Here is an 18042-nt window from a genome sequence, read left to right as displayed (position 1 = left end):
AGGTGCGCATAATACGTAGTAAGCGACTGCCCTCCATAAAATAGGTACCTTGTCTCGTGGAACTTCATTTACGTGCCATCAAAGAAGAGGAATAGAATTAATGAAATACTTGTAACAGATATTAAATTTTATTATACATAGGTACATTACATAACAAACAAGGTGCATATATAGTAATTTATGTATAAATTCAACAATCCTATAATTTCTCGGCCTCCTAGAGTATAGTCAAACAGTCAACAGAAGGTGCCTACCTACTTGCCTGGCCTTATCTGTAGGTACAGCAAATAAAAAACTTCGATTTTTATTTTATTATCATAGGAAGACCAACCGCAACAAAAAACATCACAATAGAAAGCAAAAATAGTCACACTGAAGCCAATTATTTGGCGACAATTGCCAATATACTTGACGCTAGTGCTGTAGATGGAAAAGGGTACTGAGTTTGATGTTATTTGGGGTAAATTAGATAAATGGAAATAATAATGTCAACCTCAGTCAGTCTTCTCGTAACACTCTTGTTCATCCTCGCTAAACTAACACACTATTACTACAAGTGTTGATAGGCCCGTTTTGGGCCATACATTAATCTATCGAAAATCCTATTATTAGGCCGGAGAGACCGCCCGCTGGCGGTTGTGTCTGCAGTAGTCTGTTCGCTGCTGCGTGGCGCGGCTACTCCTCATCACGGCTTAACTGGCACGTTCAGTTTCACTAGTAGCAATTCAGTTAACATTAGTCACCACTATAGTTTCCCTAAACTCGCAGTCTGATGGCGGTGGCGAATAAAAAGGCAAAATTACTACATAACACACGACTTTCTAGTCCCTACATATAGGTAGGGGAACTACTTTAAAATTTATATAAGTACAAAACTACATAGGTATAGGTACCATGGCAATATAATAGAGGATACTCATAGATTGATCATATATAAGTAGGTATAATCAAAAATGTAGATACAAAGAACTTAGATATGTATTTTTATTAGGATAATAGCTCCTAACATATATAGGTACATTACTTACAAAATCGAAATAAAAATGGTGTGGCTGAGTTGTGTCGCGTCACATGGCACAAAAAGTACGCAGGAAAATTACGTAGGTCGGGAAAAATCTATGCCTCATTCGCCTGGCTCTGGCTGACAGTGGCCTAAAAATCATGCTTGATACTCATAGAAACTGCTTGTCAGAAATTGATAATTAAAAAATGATTTTGTTATTAGTATACATCCTTTAATTACTTGTTATAGTATGAAGGTCGTGTATAGCCATGTCTGAGAAAAGCACTTACACCTTGAGCTTGAGCTCGGTGCCCTTTGCATGTAGCAATACATGCAAAGCGACACCGAAAGGTATAAGAATTGTTTGTCATCTTAATCGCCATGTAAGGTGTAATAACTCATGTGAATACCAGACCCTCAGTTCTGTTCAGTTTTTTAAAAATCCACTTTTAAGTTTTTTTTTTCCATAAAAAAAATAACAATATTTATTTTCTCAGACTTGGAGCTACACACGACCTTCATACTATAACTGGTAACTAAGGGAGGTATACTAATTACAATAACATTTTTTAATTATCAATAGACAATCAGTTTCTATGAGTATGAAGCTTGATTTTCAGACCACTGTGATGACGGGGCAAACCCTAGAAATACTGGCTTGATGTCGTCAAGGATAATATGCGTGCCAATGGTCTGACAACTAGGGGTGCCGACGACCGTGCGAAGTTGAAACGAAAAAGTAGGAAAGCAACGGCTGGGAAGTAACCGAGAAAACACTCAGATGAGAGAGAGAAAGAAAAAGTACTCCGGCGAAATTTCCGTATTATTACCGACACACCTCGGCCACTGTCTTTTTTGTAAGTAGGTATTTTATACTTATGTTACGGCTAAACCCGGAAGTGCGGCTAAATCTTGTGCAGCCGGTCTTCTAAATCTCTGGACAAAAAAGTCTGTAGTTTTTTTTTTTTTTCAAAGTTTTAGCCTCAGTAGTTTTGGAGTCGTCGCCAGCAACGCCAGGGGTGTCACGCACTTTTACTCCGTAAGTCTAACTACAGTATTATTGAAATGTAAACAACATTAAAATTCCTATATACCGAATATAGGTATTTTTATATAAAAACAACAGCGCGCACCAAGTAGTTTCAAATTTGCGCCAGCTATTTATTTTTAAATAAAGAATATTATAAAATGGATAGATGGCGCTAGTGGTTGGGAATATGCGCGCTATTTTGTGAACAGTGTGCAAATTTAAAACCACTAGCGCCATCTATCCAATTTGTCTTTATTTTTTGTTCTGCGCCATCTAACACAGGTGGGTGCTCTCATATTTTTGTTTTTAGCTCATCTCCCTCCCATTAAAGATGGGGTTCGAACTATTCAACATCTTACTCTAATTTCATCAAACTCTGTCCAGCGGTTTAGCTCTCATATGGAAACTTGGCAAGCATCATAGCAAATTGCAGAGAACTAAATATAAATCCGGTAGCCGCTTCTTATTTTTTGCCGAATAAAGCATTTCTTTCTTTGTATCAGGTCTTCTCATATATACTATCTACACAAAAACACAAAGCAAAGTTGGACACAGATATACTAAATAGTTACATGTTTACAAAGAACAGGAATGGGACGAGCACGATACGAATAAACGGGGCCGAGTGGGGCGGCTGGCTGGAGGGGGTCGGGGGAGGGCTCACTTGATCGAGCATGTGAACTGCGCGCGCAGCCGCCGCAGTGTCTCCGACGAGGGCGTGCTCTGCGACATACACTCGTGAGTTAGTTTCTAATTTAAAACTACTTGCAGCTATAGGTATACATATTATCAACCAATTAGAGGTAGATACCTTTAAGGGAGAGGTGTGGCCGTTGTCGTTTTGCATGTCATCTGCGTGTATTCTTACTGCAATATAAAATCCTCATATCATCACCGCAATCTACAGGTATTACATATTCAAATCTATACAGGTACTTGATCTCGATCAAGTTATGTGGATAAGGCTCATTTTGTTTTCAGCAAAGACATCAATAATGTTCGTCGTACCTCTGCGTTCGGGTGTGAGCGGTGCGTTGCCGTTGTCGTCAGGAGGGTTGGTGCCGCTGCCACTGCCGCTGCCGCTGCTGGGTGGCGTCCCCGAGCTGAACCAACCTGCGCCGGACCCTGACGCACCTGTGTTCACATTTTAACATTATTGTTGCAATCACCACTACATACTACGTGTCAGAAAAGCTGTAAGTACATTTGAACATTATATATTCAAACTAAGGAGAGCTGTCGTATATGTGTTGTGGGATCATCTTGACAACAAGACCCATTCAGCAATGTTGTAGCCAATCAAAGTCACTAAACGCTGGTACTACTACGCTGGCATATAGATATAGATAAAATTTATATAAATACCGTTAATTATACTACAGTCATACCAAATTTCAAGATCGGCGGAGTAGTTTTTTTTTTACTTTCCTTTGGAATCCCTAGGGATTCCCATAGTAAAGTCAAATAATGAGGATCAAGTTCAATATACGATATATAGCAACAAAATGGCCTATAAATCGATCATTTCGAGGAGACATAAAATTATATATTTCTTTTATTTATGCGAAATACCGATCGAAACTACTGCTTCACTGCGTCTTAGCCACAATCTTTGTGACGTTTGATATTAACTAAGTTCAGCATTCAATAAAAAGCTAAATAAATATAATATACAAAAATCTATACTATTATTATAAAGAAGTAATCGTTTGTATGTTTGAGGCGGGGTAATCTCCGAAACTACCGAACCTACCGAACCGATTTCAAAAATTCTTTCACCATTAGAAGGATAGGTACATTATCTAAGATTGTACCTAATACATGTACTCTTATCATCATTCTCTTATCATTCATAAACGTACTTTATCTTTAACTAGCGACCCTTCTCGGCTTCGCTCGGGTAAAACCATAACAAATTATACACCTAAACCTTCCTCTTCAATTCACTCTCCTAAGCATTAAAATCCGTTGCGTAGTTTTAAAGGTCTATGCATACTTAGGGACAGACAGACAGCAGGTAGTGACACTACAACTTGTGGAAATTGAAAAGTAACAGCACGGGGAAAGAATACTTACTGTCGGTGTGGTCAGTGCGCCTGGACAGTGACAGACTGGGCGAGGAGTCGAGCTCGAGCGAGGACTGCGAGGCGCACGAATCGTCGCTCTCGGAGCCGGCGTCCGGGCTGACGTCGCGCCTCGCAGCCCCCGCCCCCGCTCCCGCCGCCGACGAGCTCGACGTCGACTCGTCCGCTTCCTGCTCCATGCCGTCCTGAGTAGACACGGACACATACAACTACCTCCTATACTGCGTGTGGAGACGAGGGACACTCCTCGGCTCTCTCCAAGTGTCAGAGAAAGGGGATTTAACCAACGCTCTGAATGGTAAGTACCTGATTCAAGTCTTTCTGCACACTCCGTTCGCGTTACAAAATGATAATGCAGCAAGCGTCGTAGGCATCTTTAAACCTTAAATTTATTTTATGATCATTTAATTACGTATGAGTGTTTGTGTTAATTAAAAGATTAGAGGATTTCTACGAATACTTATTATAAATGCGAAAGTTTATGAGGATGTGTGCTATGTTGTTACCCTTTCACGCAAAATCTATTAGACCGATTGTTGCGAAATTTGTTACACGGGTAGAATATATAACCTGGAATAACAAATAGGGTACTTCATATCCTGAAATTCCCACGGGAGCGAAGCCCCAGGGCGGAGATAGTAGTTAAATATAATAGAAACCTAGTCAAGCATAGACACTGAGCATGCGTACATACGTGTGACGAGCCCATCGCCACGTCGAGGGCGAGCCGTGGCGGGCGGCGGCGGCGCACGGGCGACGTGTGCGGCCGCTGCGGACTGCTGTCCGCGCTCGAGCTGCCCTGCCGCCCCGGCTCTGGACAATCATCAATAACAGTGCAATCACTTCGCAATCACCCACTGCTGGTTGTAGCTTAGGACCATCGTAGGTTGCTACGACGTATACCCGGCTATTGTGCAAGCCCACCTTTCGCACCCTGTATGGTACGACCAGCACTTGACTACGACTGACGAAGACCATTCATCCTGCTGGCGAGGGTTTCGAGCCTTGTCGGTTCGGTGGAGCGAGACACATGGGTCGACACAAGGTGTTGACATGCGCTTTTATCGCAGATGTAATGAGGATGTTACCATACGTTAAAAAAAGTACCTTAAGAATATATATATCTTATTCAACCAAGATTAACTTTATGAATATATCGTCAAATAAGTAAGACAAAGGTTGCAGAACATACCACAATTCAAGTTTATAGGGTATGCAGGGGAACGACCCATTACTGGGGAGGGCGGCGTAGGTGGGCTGGGGGGCGCGGCGGCGGGCGCGTTCGACACCTTGTGTTGTAGCAGGGAGTAGAAACCGCGCGCCGTAGAGTTGTGCGGTTCGTACTGCAAGATCAGCCGGCAATACTTCAGTGCCTCCGAGTACTGCCGCTGCATGATGGCAGATAGGAACTGCACACAAAGCATTACAACAAAGATATGGACGGTATTTATTAAAGAAGTGGCTCCGATTCAACTGAATTAATCGAAGTTAGAATTTACCTCTGCCAGGAACTCGCTAGGTGCGGATAATGTGTCATTGCCGTCGGAACCTTCCTCAGAATTTCGGGGAACGTGGTCCATGGTGTGGCGCTGGGCGGGGAGCGTTACCACGAGTCGTCGAGAGGGCGGCGCGTGCGCGTGTTCGGGGCGGGTCTGCGTGAGCTGCAGCGCGGCCAGCGATGCGGTGGCGAGCGAGGACTGCGTGGGCGCGGGCGGTGGCCAGTGTCCACCGCGCCACGGGGACTGCGGCGGGGGGCGCGGGCGCGGGGGGGCTGGCCGGTACAGCCGGGCGTTTGGCACCGGCCGCTTGTACACTCGCTTGTGGCGTCTGCCTCGGCCTTCCGCGCGCTTCTTGTTCTTGGGCTCTGGCTTCTTAGGAGGGCCTGGATACCTGGGGAAACATCGACGAGTATACGGGTAAAATACCCCATTGATCAGCCCTAGCCCACTTGGAAGTCCCTAAACAGACTGCACACTCAAGCGGCTCGGTGCACAGACAATTTGGCTAGGTGGGGTATGCTTTACCAGTCTCATAACTGTGCGATTGTGGCTTCTCCCCATAATCGATGGCTCATCTTCTCACCTGTCCCGAGTGACTAAACAACTGTACTCGGGCTGACTTGACGGCAGCTTCCGATGAAGCCATCGAATTGGCTCGGTTCTGGCCTGAATATATTTAGCACCTAATAGAGCGTTGTAGATTTGCCAGCGACACGGAAAAAAGAAGAAGTAAAATTACTTGAACAATACTGCCGTTATAGTGTAGCTGGTCTAAATTTGTTGGTTAGTTTTGGTTGGTTTGAATTTGTATACCTCAACAGTCAAAACTTGTTCAGTACAGTAGTATATATATACACGTATATACACGTATAAGAGTGAATACCTACTTACAGCCTTGGATTCGGGGTGTAGGAGCGTATCCGACGCTGCGGGCCTGGAGAGTCAGTCAGCGCGCGGCGCAGGCGTGGAGCGCCCAAGTCTATTACGTCGTCAGCCTCTTCTGGATATGGCCTAGGAAAAATAACACAAAAAAAAGTTCATATAATATATCTCTGTTTTATAAGTACGTTGGGGAGTAAGGGGAATATATAGCGGAGCTCTTCCATGACACCAGACCCGACCTAATAATAAGTCAATACGTTTGTGACTATTCCCAAGAAGCCGAAAGCAGTAAAATGCTCTGACCACAGGACTATAAGGTTAATGAGTCATACTATGAAGGTTTTCCTGAAAATTATTTATAATCGTATTAAAAGTAAATGCTCTGAAAGTTTATGTCCTCAACAATTTGGGTTTAGAGCTGGCATGGGGACTAGAGAAGCAATATTTTCCGTTAACAGCTTGGCCGAGCGAGCACTCGAACACCAATAAGACGTATATCTATGTTTTATTGACTACGAGAAGACCTTTGACCGTGTCCACCATAGTAAACTAATGAAAGTTCTTAGCAAAAGAGGGCTGGACGGAAAGGATCTCAGAATTATTGGAAACCTCTATTGGAATCAAGAAGTTCAAGGTTTACTGTCAGACTGGAGACCAATAATTAGAGGCGTCAGACAGGGATGTATACTTTACCCCTTCCTGTTTAATTTGTACTCAGAGGACATCCTAACAGAAATACTGCGCAATAAACAAGAAGGGGTACGTGTCAATGGAGTGATGGTGAACAGCATTAGATATGCGGACGACACTATGCTTATGGTGAGCTCCGAAACCGGACTGCAAGCTCTTCTGGACGAAGTGGCAACTGTAGGCGAAGCCATGGGACTGTCAATTAACGTTAATAAAACTAAGTGCATGGTTATAGCGAAAAACCAGTCGGCCGCTCCCAATATTATGCTTCGCGGAATAAAGGTTGAAGGCGTACAGAAGTTTAGATATCTGGGCCGCTACTTTACATCCACTTTAGACCACCAAGATGAAATAAAATGTAGGATTGGACAAGCCAAATCGGCTTTCTTCAAAATGACCAAAATATTGTGTGACCCAAAAATCCCATTCCCTTTAAGACCTTATGAAATGTTATGTCTGGTCTATCCTGTTGTATGGCTGCGAGACATGGGTCCTTAGAAAAGATAGCTGTGATCGACTACAAGCCTTCGAGATGTGGTTGCTGCGCAGAATGTTCAAGATTCCGTAGACCAGTTTTACATCCAATGTCAAAGTACTGCAACGAGCTAAGTGTCAACGCGAACTGATGACCACCATTCGGAGGATGAAAGCTGGTTTCTTTGGCCACATACAAAGGGGACCCCAGTTTGAATTTCTAAGACTGATTCTTGAAGGCAAAATCCCTGGCAAAAGACCTCCTGGCCGCCCTCGACGAAAGTGGTTTGATGACATAAAGGATTGGACCGGACTTAGATACAACCAACTGCAAATAGCAGCCCAAAGCCGCGAGGGTTTCCGTATGCTGACCTCCAAACTTCAATTCGAAGATGGCACCCCATAAATAAATAAATAAATATATCAGGACAAATCATACAGATTGAGCTAGCCCCAAAGTAAGTTCGAGACTTGTGTTATGGGATACTAACTCAACGATACTATATTTTATAACAAATACATGTATAGATAAACATCCAAGACTCGGGCCAATCAGAAAAAGATCATTTTCCATCATGACCCGACCGGGGATCGAACCCAGGACCTCTCGGTTCAGTGGCAAGAACCTTACCACTGCGCCACCGAGGTCGTCAAATACCCCATGATGATGATAAGTACGTTCTTTCATCATCATGGGGTGCCATCAAAATCAAATGTTCTATATCATTATATATACACACACATACAAAACGTTAACAATCTATATCAATATACAGGTATTTCTCATTCATTCTGGAGCCGAAGGCCACCACATAAGTATCATTAATATGACCAAATTAGCTAGTCAAAATAAAAATTCGGAAACAAAAATTTTTGAGTTAAACTCGAAAGTAAAAAAGTGAAATCAATAAGTAGCGTGTGGCGTTATCAATGTCAATGACCGCGTGTGGTTAAATTTTATTTGTGGTAGCAACGCAAACAAACAAAAGGTTCTAACACGCATGGACCCCCCTGCGACATTCCGCGTATCCCCTGTCTGTGTGTCCCGCAAGCCAAACGCGTCGCCTGCGCATCCGTTCTTCATTTGAACGAGACGATATACGGCCCTGCTGACTGTTTAGTTCGATTCGCAAATTAAGGCCAAGGTGACGTGTCGCGTGCGCTCCCGTCTTTGCGCTTAGATTCGAAATTGATCGAAAGAACCTATTGATATTCAAATACGGAATACTTCGAGATGGTTCAACTATATGCAATGTGTCCCGTCCTGTTTCCCACTACGTGTCTCCTTCCCATTTCCCGCTCCTACTCACACCCAAGCGGGGTGTGAGTAGGAGCGGGATCTGCTACGCATGCTGTCCCATTTTCCATTTCCAAATTGGTAAACATATTCTTTGTAGTAATTCACACCATCACACTTAAAATGTTTAATTTATGTTTGTGGTTAATAAAAAAACGGGACGTAAAACGTCATAGAAAATGAGACGGCACGCGTTGCAGAAAGCGGAAGTGGGAGTCGTAGCGGGAAATGAGACGGAAACACGTAGCGGGAAACAAGAAATTGAAATAAAGACGAGAAAAAATGCGAATTTTAATCATATTTATAATAAATATTACTGTGATTTTGCTATGAAATTCAGGCCGGCGAAGCCGCAGGCAAAAGCTAGTGTGATATAAAAATTTACAAAAATTACCGGTCGTTGGGGTAGCTGGCGTTGAGCTCGCGGTTCGCCTTCACCACGAAGTGCTCCGCTCGCAGCCCGCTAGTGGCCAGCGCAGCACCGCCGCCGCCGCCACTTCTGTTAAAAAATGTATTAAAATATAAAATTCTAATATTTTTTTCTGAAATTAGATACTTTTCACGTCAAATTCTTAAGAGGACAAGATTAGTGTGTTTTGTGACAGTACTTGGCGTGTCTTGTCCCGCAACTTGCCCTATCTTATTATTGTATTACGTCCCCTTAAAGTAAATAAATATTTTATGGGTCTCTCTTCAAAAATAATGAAGTTTCATATCAATGTTCACCCCTACATCATTTCCCTAGAGAAACAATTTTCAAAAAATAGATAATATATTATTATATTTTCTTCTTCTTCCTCTTGCAACGAGTGTGTTTACCAATTTTCAGCTTTTTATCTTGAAAATTGTATTAAGTCTCATACAATCTTTCACCCCTCTTGTTTTGCGAATCGAACTAGGATGAGGGTTAATTTTCAGAAAATTAAAAATTAAAAAATTAAAAATTAAAAATTCTTTATTCTTTATAAGGAGGTTATAACAATAGGTTGCTGGAACTCACCAAGTAAGTTAGAAAAACCTGTGTCTGATGAGTCCCGCTCTTTCATCACAATTCTTATTTAAAGAATTAAAGAATACAGTTCAAAATCTTATAGTTAATTTGTAGTGGCTTACTTTGTACACATTTACAAGTATATAATTACATAAAATTACGATATATATATATATATAAATATAAACCTACATAAACATACACATATACTCATATAGACACATCCGCAAATGTAAAAATGTTATTATATAAATATCCATATTAACTAATTGAATGTAATAGTGCTTCTGTTTCATCGTAAGAAAGATTCTGTAACCAAGTTGATAGTGTTATTTTACAATCACGATATGTTTTTGTATAAATTCCTATTTTTTTTATTAGTCACTTTGTACAAATACTCCGACAATCTAAAATTTTGTTGAGCTGCGAATTTTGTTTTAGCTGTTTGTAAGTTACACATAATATTAAGTCTTCTTTTCGTCAAAAGGTTTTTGTCAAATTTTATTGTTTTATGTAGTCTCAGTACAGAGTGTAGGATATAAAGTTGTCTAATAGTAAGTATGTTGGTGTCAGAGTAAAGCATAGAAGTTGGATAACGGTACGGCTTAAAATACATTAATTTAAGCAAAGAACGTTGGGCTCTCTCCAATTCTATGATTTTTGTTTTAGCCGCACAACCCCAAACTGGGATGCAATAGATAAGGATGGACTGGATAAGGGATATATAAACATTATGTAAAAGTTTAGGATTGGCTACATATCTTAGGTTTTTAAAAATCCAGGATAATTTTCTTATTCTAGATGCAATCAATTCGATGTGTGAATTCCAATTAAGGTTTTGGTCAATCATTACACCTAAATATTTTGTAGTGTTTACTTTATTAATGTTAAAACAATCACACTGTTTCTGGGAATCCTGACAGTCATGGATTTTTAAAGATAGGTTTTGGGGTGGTTGAGTTGAGTTTCGAATGGAAAATGCAATGAAGTTAGTCTTAGAAATATTCAAGGTAAGTAAATTTGATTTTAACCAATTATTTGCCACTTTAAGTCCATTTTCAGCTAAGTCAAATACGTCCTTCCAGGAGTCCCCTGAGAAAACAATGGCGGTATCATCAGCATAGGAGAAAACTTGACCACCCTCCAAATTTAAGTCACATAAACTGTTGATATAAATAAGAAAGAGGGTGGGGCCAAGCACGCTACCTTGAGGAACTCCATAGGATAAAGATGTATCATCACTTGTAAATTCTCCCAGCTTTACCTTTTGTTTCCGATTGTTGAGGTAATCCGTAAAAAGCTTCAAAGATGTTCCTCGTATACCAATATTCTCAAGCTTCTGCACTAGGGTTGAAACACACACCGTATCAAAAGCGTTTTTCAGGTCAAGGAATACGGAAATGCATTTTTTACCTGAATCCATTTGTGAGACTACCAGATTCGTAAAATCGACTACTGCATCTTCGGTGCATCGGCCTGATCTAAATCCATATTGATGAGTCGAGAGCAAGTTAAATTTATTGAGATATTTTAATAATCTGAAGTTAAGTAATTTTTCAATTATTTTTGAGATGGCCGGGAGCACCGATATTGGCCTATATTTACTAATGTCTGCCTTGTTTCCTCCTTTGTGGATAGGGTGAATAATTGAACATTTTAACGCCACCGGAAAGACACCAAGCTTGAAACATAAATTAAATAAGTGCGTCAATATAGGAGTTAGAATATGACTACACATTTTTAGAAATTTTGTGCTGATATTATCCCAGCCAGGGCAGCTTTCACTTATTAATCCCATTAAGACGTCGTAAACTTCTTTACAATCGGTGTCAAATAGTACGAAAGAATGCAATTGGGAACTCGTATTTAAGTTTGAATTTAAAGTGTTATTTGTGTTAATTTTCTCAGCTAGATTTTTTCCAACGTTTGCAAAATACTTATTTGCAAAATTCGCAGATTCGGATGGAGTCGAAGACAAGTTTAATAATTCCGGTTCATGTGATTTAGCTTTTTTAAGTTGGTAATTGATTTAATTGTGTTCCATAACAATTTTGGATTTTTCAAGGCAAGATTAAGTTGGTTCCTTTCGAAAGCACGTTTAAGTTTTTTCAAAAGATTATTTAGATAATTCCGGTATCGACGATAGGTTATTTTTAATGTTTCATTTTCTGGGTCACTTTTAGATTTATTTTGTAATTTATTTCTATTTTTTATACACTTGACTAGGCCTTGCGTGATCCAAGGTTTGATATTAGTTTTACTTCTAGAGATAGAAATTATTTTTGTGTTCTCACTTATTGCTTCAGATATTTTTTGAATGAGGGAATTTGTAATATTATCAGGGTCAGACAGTAATAGAAGAGAGGGTAAGTTCTTATTTATGAGTGTTTTTACTGCTCCAGGAAGGTCCGTAATTATTTTAGTCTTTTTAATTCTAGGTGAGGTAGTATCCGATTTTAGGTCCAAATAAACGAGTTTATGGTCCGTAACAGTAGATTCTAGAACCGAAATGCACGTAGTAACATTTTTTACATCAGTTCTCAAAATAACATGATCTAGACAGTTTTCTTGTCTAGTGGGAAACAGATGTCCTGGCAAAAGGCCATACAGAGATAACATATTTAAATAAGTAGACCTATTGTAAACAGTGTCTGCTGAATCTGTCGGCCTACTAATTAGGTTGATATTAATATCACCGATTATAATTACGTTCTTAGATCCATTAAGCAAATTTAGATATGAGCCAAGTGAGTTGACAAATGGTTCTACGTTACTGATCGAGGGAGACCTATAAATGCCTAGTAAAACACAGTCACCCAATTCCACCTGGAGACAAGAAGCATCAGATAAAGTTACTTCTTTTACGACTGTTTTTATGTTTTTACTTATATAAATTACAACCCCGTCATTTTGATTATAATATCGAGTCGTCTGATATGAAACATAGTCTTCAATTTGTGGTATAAGTTTATTGACATTCAGTCTACACTCAGTTAGGACGATTATATCAATTGCATTATTGATTGTTGATAGCACAGCTTGCAGGTCATCTAAATTACGATAGACGCTACGTATATTTTGCGCAATAATAGAGTAGTCAATATTTCTGTTTGTATTAAAGTCATTAAACTCGTCAGTCGTGCAAGCCATGGAAAAAGCTACGTTTGTTTCGTCTAATTCTTGTGATATGTAAAGATTATTATCCATAGTCAATACTTTGAATGCTACGGGACTTTGGATTTTCAGAGTAATTATAACTTGATACATGAGAAATTGTGAAACAGAGTAAATGGATGAAAGTATATGGCATAAAACATGTTACATATATAGGTTTAGGATGAACAGAAGAATACATATGGTAGAAATAAACAATAGCAGCAGGCAATATTAAAATAACTAAGCAGAAAATACTCCACAGATTAGAATGAATAGTAGATACGGCTAGTCATTGTGTGGGTTTTGAAAGGTTTTGCACTTGGACTTCGCTGTTTACGATAATAATTGGCGATGCATCATCCTTTCTAAGGTAGACTTTACCGAAGGCCGTCCAGCAGTACTTATATAGTTTGCTTTTTGTTAGCTCCCTAGCCAAAAAGTACAGACGCGCTGCTTTTGCTGTGAGTTGTTCAGAAATGAAGATTGGTGAGTCTCCATTTTTCTTGATACCCAAATGTTTTAAGCTTAACTTGGATGTTTTATTTTTAAGATTGTATGTCTTGCAGGCTTTCAGGAGGTCTGTCTTTGTCAACACTGAGGTGAGCTCCAATACGATCGTTTTATTATCTTTTTCCTTACTTTTCTTAATGCGGAAAATATCCTTTATGTCTTTATTATTAATAGGAGAACAATTGACAGATTCTGAAAGTGTGGTCACCATTGAAATGAGATCTTCTTTTGTCTCATTTTGTTTAGTCGGGACATTGCGTATTTCAATTGAGGTCTTGCGGTTAGATCTTTGCAGATCCTCCAATTGATTTTCCAGGAAGATTATATATTCATGATCTTTTTTCCTCTCAGACTCCAGCGATTCGAGCTTTCTCTCCAGGTTTTCATTTTGAACGCTCACAAAAGAAACACTACTTTCTATATTTAGCATTGATTGCTTCATCTCATTGATAGTATGGGTAAGAGACCCAGAGATCTTGTCCATTTTTTCGTTTAATGACTTCATCATATTTCTCATCTCCTCTTGAAAACTCTCCAAATCTGTGGAATAGTGGCCGCTACTTCTCTTCCTCTTAGTGCGAGCTCCTACGAAGTTCGGTGGAGTAAAATCAAGATCCACTTCTGTCACCATATCCAAATTCGTGTCCGACAGGGATTTGTTTATTGAATCCATAATAACTAATAGTGGCTAAATTATATAATATAATAATCTGCATACAACAATATGACGATTCCAATCACGTTATCAATGAACCAGGGCGTTTAATCTCCGGCGAACCAAGTAATTATTCGAGCCTCGTAAACAATGGTTATATCTTATAAAAGTATAAGTACCTTGTTTTGTAGGCGCTTCGTAGCGCATAACAGTCGTAGCGTTCTGTCTAAGTTGAATAACCACTTTGTTCTCGGCCGTAATAGGCAACTGATGATCCGTCGTAGCCCGTAGCCCGTAGCTCGTGGAGCCTACGGCGTAGCAGATAATACGAACGCGGCGGCCGGCGGCAGAGCGAGAGCGAGATATAAAGTTGTTCTGCTTACTCGTGTAGGCGGCGCCGGCGCTTTCACTTGCGATGTACTTGGTTGTTGTTGCTACGCAGTTGCTGTGCGCAGGTAACTATTTAAATGAATGGAATATTTTTGTTTCGTAGATGCAGTCTTGGTAAATCGGGCGCGTAATAATATAGTTGAATATCGCGTGCACTGTTTAATAAATGTTCCGTGAGCGAGGTGCGACACGTCTGCTCGCTAATGAGTATCGGACGAATAGGAAACATGTATTCATTAATTTGTTGTAAACAACTAAAATTCAAAATTTCAAGTCACTAACTTCAACAGTGTAGAACTTTCATATGAAAATTATTTACCCCTTTTTACTCCTTTGGGGTGGAATTTCCAAAAATCCTCTCTCTTAGTGCGCACCTACAGTTCCCAGGGAAACTACATCCCAAATTTAAGCTTCCTACGCCCAGTACTTTCGGCTGTACGTTGTCTGTAAGTTAGTCAGCCACTGAGTAATGAAAGAGTTTTATATATAGATAAATTAATATCAGTAATTTTTCAAAAAGCTACAAACTACTGAGATTTCGGAACGACCACTGTGCTGAGTAAAAATATCGATAAAAACTTATTGAGTCCCTATGACGCCAGAAGGACCATTAATTAATGTTTCTTACTTACTTTTTTTTTCTAATAATTACAAAGTAGTATCTACTTATATACAGTACATAAAGTACATGGTTAAAAAGTATACAAAAAGAAACATTACTGTGGTCGAGTGCTGATTGAAAAATCAAAACATAACCTATCCGCTCTGCACCACGAAAGACTGCAAGGCTGAATATATTTTAAATCATAGGTACAATGTTTATGCTTATTTTGAGTGTTTACATTATTTACGTTGCCTAATTTGTTTTACAGAATAATTTTTATTTACATTTTTAATTGTCCATCGTCAACACATATCGATGAAGGAACAATTTCACTCGTGGTATATCCATCCATAATTCTTATGTTGTGTCTTGTTCACATCACACAAATTGTAGTGTTGTTTACCCGATTCGAGAAACAATGTTTTTTTAGATTCTTTGTCTGTCTGTCTGTTTGTTCAGGCTAATCTCCGGAAAGGCTTATACGATGTTGATGGGATTTAAGGTTAAGAAATAACCACCATGAACATGACAAGTCTGCGAGTCCTGCGACAATAAGATGCCCCATAGTACTTCGTCGAGTCGATCCCAGAACTTCGTCCTCGGCTTTGCTGCAACCAGACTCCGGAGCGTAGGCACTTATCAAGTGAGTCACAACCCATTCGATAAGCACTCTCTACAACCCTAAGCCGGGTCATTGAAGCGCTTCACCTCTAAGACGCCGTCCTGAAACTCCTCCGAAATCACTAAGGCCACTCCGTTCTCGCCTCCATGTGCACTGGGATAAATCAGCTTGTAGCTATTTCCAATAAACCGGGATCTGCTGCCTTTCCACCGAGTCTCCTGCAGGAACGCCACGGCCACCTTCCTTGCGCCTGGAGAGTACCTACATCGGCCAGCTCCCTCGTATGTCTGGTCAACGTGCCGATGTTCCATGAATTATAAAATGAAACAATACATTGTTTATTCATGTTAATTTCATACACAATGTAAACAATTATAGGAATTATTACTTAAACATTATTATTCAATTTTCATTTACGCGCGGCACGATACTCACAGTAGGACGTGAATACTGCGAGTCGGCGCGGCTTCGGCGGGGCAGTGCGCGTTGGCAGTAAGTATATCATACTGGTCGATGATACAAACAAAACTAAGTACCAAAACATTAGGATTAAAATATGCGTTTATCGGACACCCCAAATCCAACATGTAGCACAATTGTACCTAATCTGTGGGGAGAACAATATTTCTACTGTAGGAGGTAGGTAAAAATTGGTGGCCGCGTGCTTTGCTTAGATTAGCCACTGATTCGTGAGACGGCTCGTGGAACCTACAATAGAATTCACTCACCGTCAGGGATATCATAATACGAAGATGTGAAATAATAACACGCGAGGAATAGGTACGTAGTAGGTCTAACCTGAAGAGCAACCAAAACAAAAGCACACTAGAAGCTTATCGATCAAGAGCAACAGATAGTCGCGAGTCACCGCCGGCCGCGTCGCGAGCAGCCGCCGAGTGGCTAGCGGGCGGTACACGCGCGCTCCGCTGATCATTAGCGGCTCCGTGGAGCGCATGCTCCATGCTCCGTTATTCTGTTGGCCGAAACCTTTTGCGTATTAACTTAATCACTTAGTAAAATCTACGTAGGTACCTAGTTTTGAATGAAATTATAGGGCACAAAGAAATTATGTACTAACTGTATGCTAGTATTATAATTTGATAAGTTTTATTTAATGGTAATATTACATCCCACCAAAAAAGTAACCGGTCTCGATGAAGCTGTATCTATAAAAAGTAATAAAATCTCTATGTAAAGCAAAGTCGTAAGTTTTCTTATTGCTATTTCCACAGGCTATTTTAAGATTAGGAGGATTTAGGATATTTAGTTAAGCTAGATATTAGGTATGTGACCGACCGTTGAAATCATTATAGGAACGTGTTCATATATCATACATAGGTTGTATACAAGTCAACGGGCTAGTCATAATCTAACCAGTTAATAAATATCAAAAGGTTGCAAAAATGAAAATACTTTCGGCAATAATAATAATCAAACTAAATTGGCCGAAAGCACCGAGTTACCATACAGCGAATCTTTACAAACATTGAAAAAAAAAATTACAACTACTTAATTACCAGACAGTGAAAGAAACTGAACTGTGAAGTATTTTACAAACTATATAAGTATCGACTGGACTACTTGGTATTATTTATTACCACACGCAGCCCGGACGATAGTTCCCACTCTACACAACTCTACATAAATAAATCAGATAAGTACATGTCTTACATTTTACTTCCAGTCTTCCGTAGTAAATTCAAATTATGAGGTTTTGTGTTGATAACCATTTTCAAGTACTATTAGGTATAACTAAGTATGTACTTTCACTAATAATTTTAATCTTATATTTTTATTGTTTTATTTTATAATTTAATATTTTATTCTAAAAATAATTTCCGCTCGACCACACCACACGGCGGAAACAATTGAAATTTGAAGTTCTACTCGTCACTTGATAAAAAATAACAGTATAAAAGAAAAAGTATCAAGACCTAGCCATACTCTTCACAGATATTTTAGTAAATTATCATCATTTTTATATTTTATCAAGAGATATTTTAACGTGTTACATCAAAGCAAAGTGGCCGTACCAGATCGCTGGTACGGCCACTTTGCTTTGATATAAATTCTAAATTAGTCACCAAATATTAGAATTGGTCGCCGTCATGTCTTGGAAACTAAACTACAGTTTGCCAAGAAATAGGCAGTATTG

General features: G+C 39.7%; 1 protein-coding gene across 3 annotated transcripts; it reads right to left on the bottom strand.

Annotated features, from left to right (window-relative positions):
* Positions 1-112: 112 nt before the first annotated feature.
* Positions 113-17789, bottom strand: LOC128672420 (uncharacterized protein). 3 transcript variants are annotated; one of them, XM_053749559.2, is made up of 10 exons: positions 17559-17789; positions 9354-9458; positions 6508-6627; positions 5617-6007; positions 5310-5526; positions 4812-4930; positions 4110-4302; positions 3042-3167; positions 2845-2900; positions 113-714 (listed from the first exon to the last, which is right to left on the bottom strand). In XM_053749559.2, the coding sequence occupies exons 1-10, from the start codon at positions 17615-17617 to the stop codon at positions 712-714; spliced, it is 1389 nt and encodes a 462-aa protein (XP_053605534.1). In that variant the 5' UTR covers positions 17618-17789; the 3' UTR covers positions 113-711. The 3 variants fall into 3 exon arrangements, with proteins under 3 accessions (XP_053605534.1, XP_053605532.1, XP_053605533.1); XM_053749557.2 differs by lacking the exon at positions 113-714 and adding an exon at positions 2575-2756 and having other exon boundaries at positions 17559-17785; XM_053749558.2 differs by lacking the exon at positions 113-714 and adding an exon at positions 2575-2756 and having other exon boundaries at positions 9354-9455; positions 17559-17785.
* Positions 17790-18042: the final 253 nt, after the last annotated feature.

This window comes from Plodia interpunctella, chromosome 9 (assembly GCF_027563975.2).
Source record: "Plodia interpunctella isolate USDA-ARS_2022_Savannah chromosome 9, ilPloInte3.2, whole genome shotgun sequence".
NCBI lineage: Eukaryota > Metazoa > Arthropoda > Insecta > Lepidoptera > Pyralidae > Plodia > Plodia interpunctella.
The sequence above is the reverse complement of the archived record's forward strand: the minus strand, read 5'-3'. Positions and strand labels throughout refer to the sequence as shown.

Coding starts and splice junctions, on each gene's coding strand:
- LOC128672420 (XM_053749557.2), bottom strand. CDS start 17,617: ATGGTTATCAACACAAAACCTCATAATTTGAATTTACTACGGAAGACT. Junction 6,628..9,353: donor GCCAGCTACCCCAACGACCG/GTAATTTTTGTA, acceptor TATTTTTCCTAG/GCCATATCCAGAAGAGGCTG. Junction 6,008..6,507: donor TACACCCCGAATCCAAGGCT/GTAAGTAGGTAT, acceptor ATGTTTCCCCAG/GTATCCAGGCCCTCCTAAGA.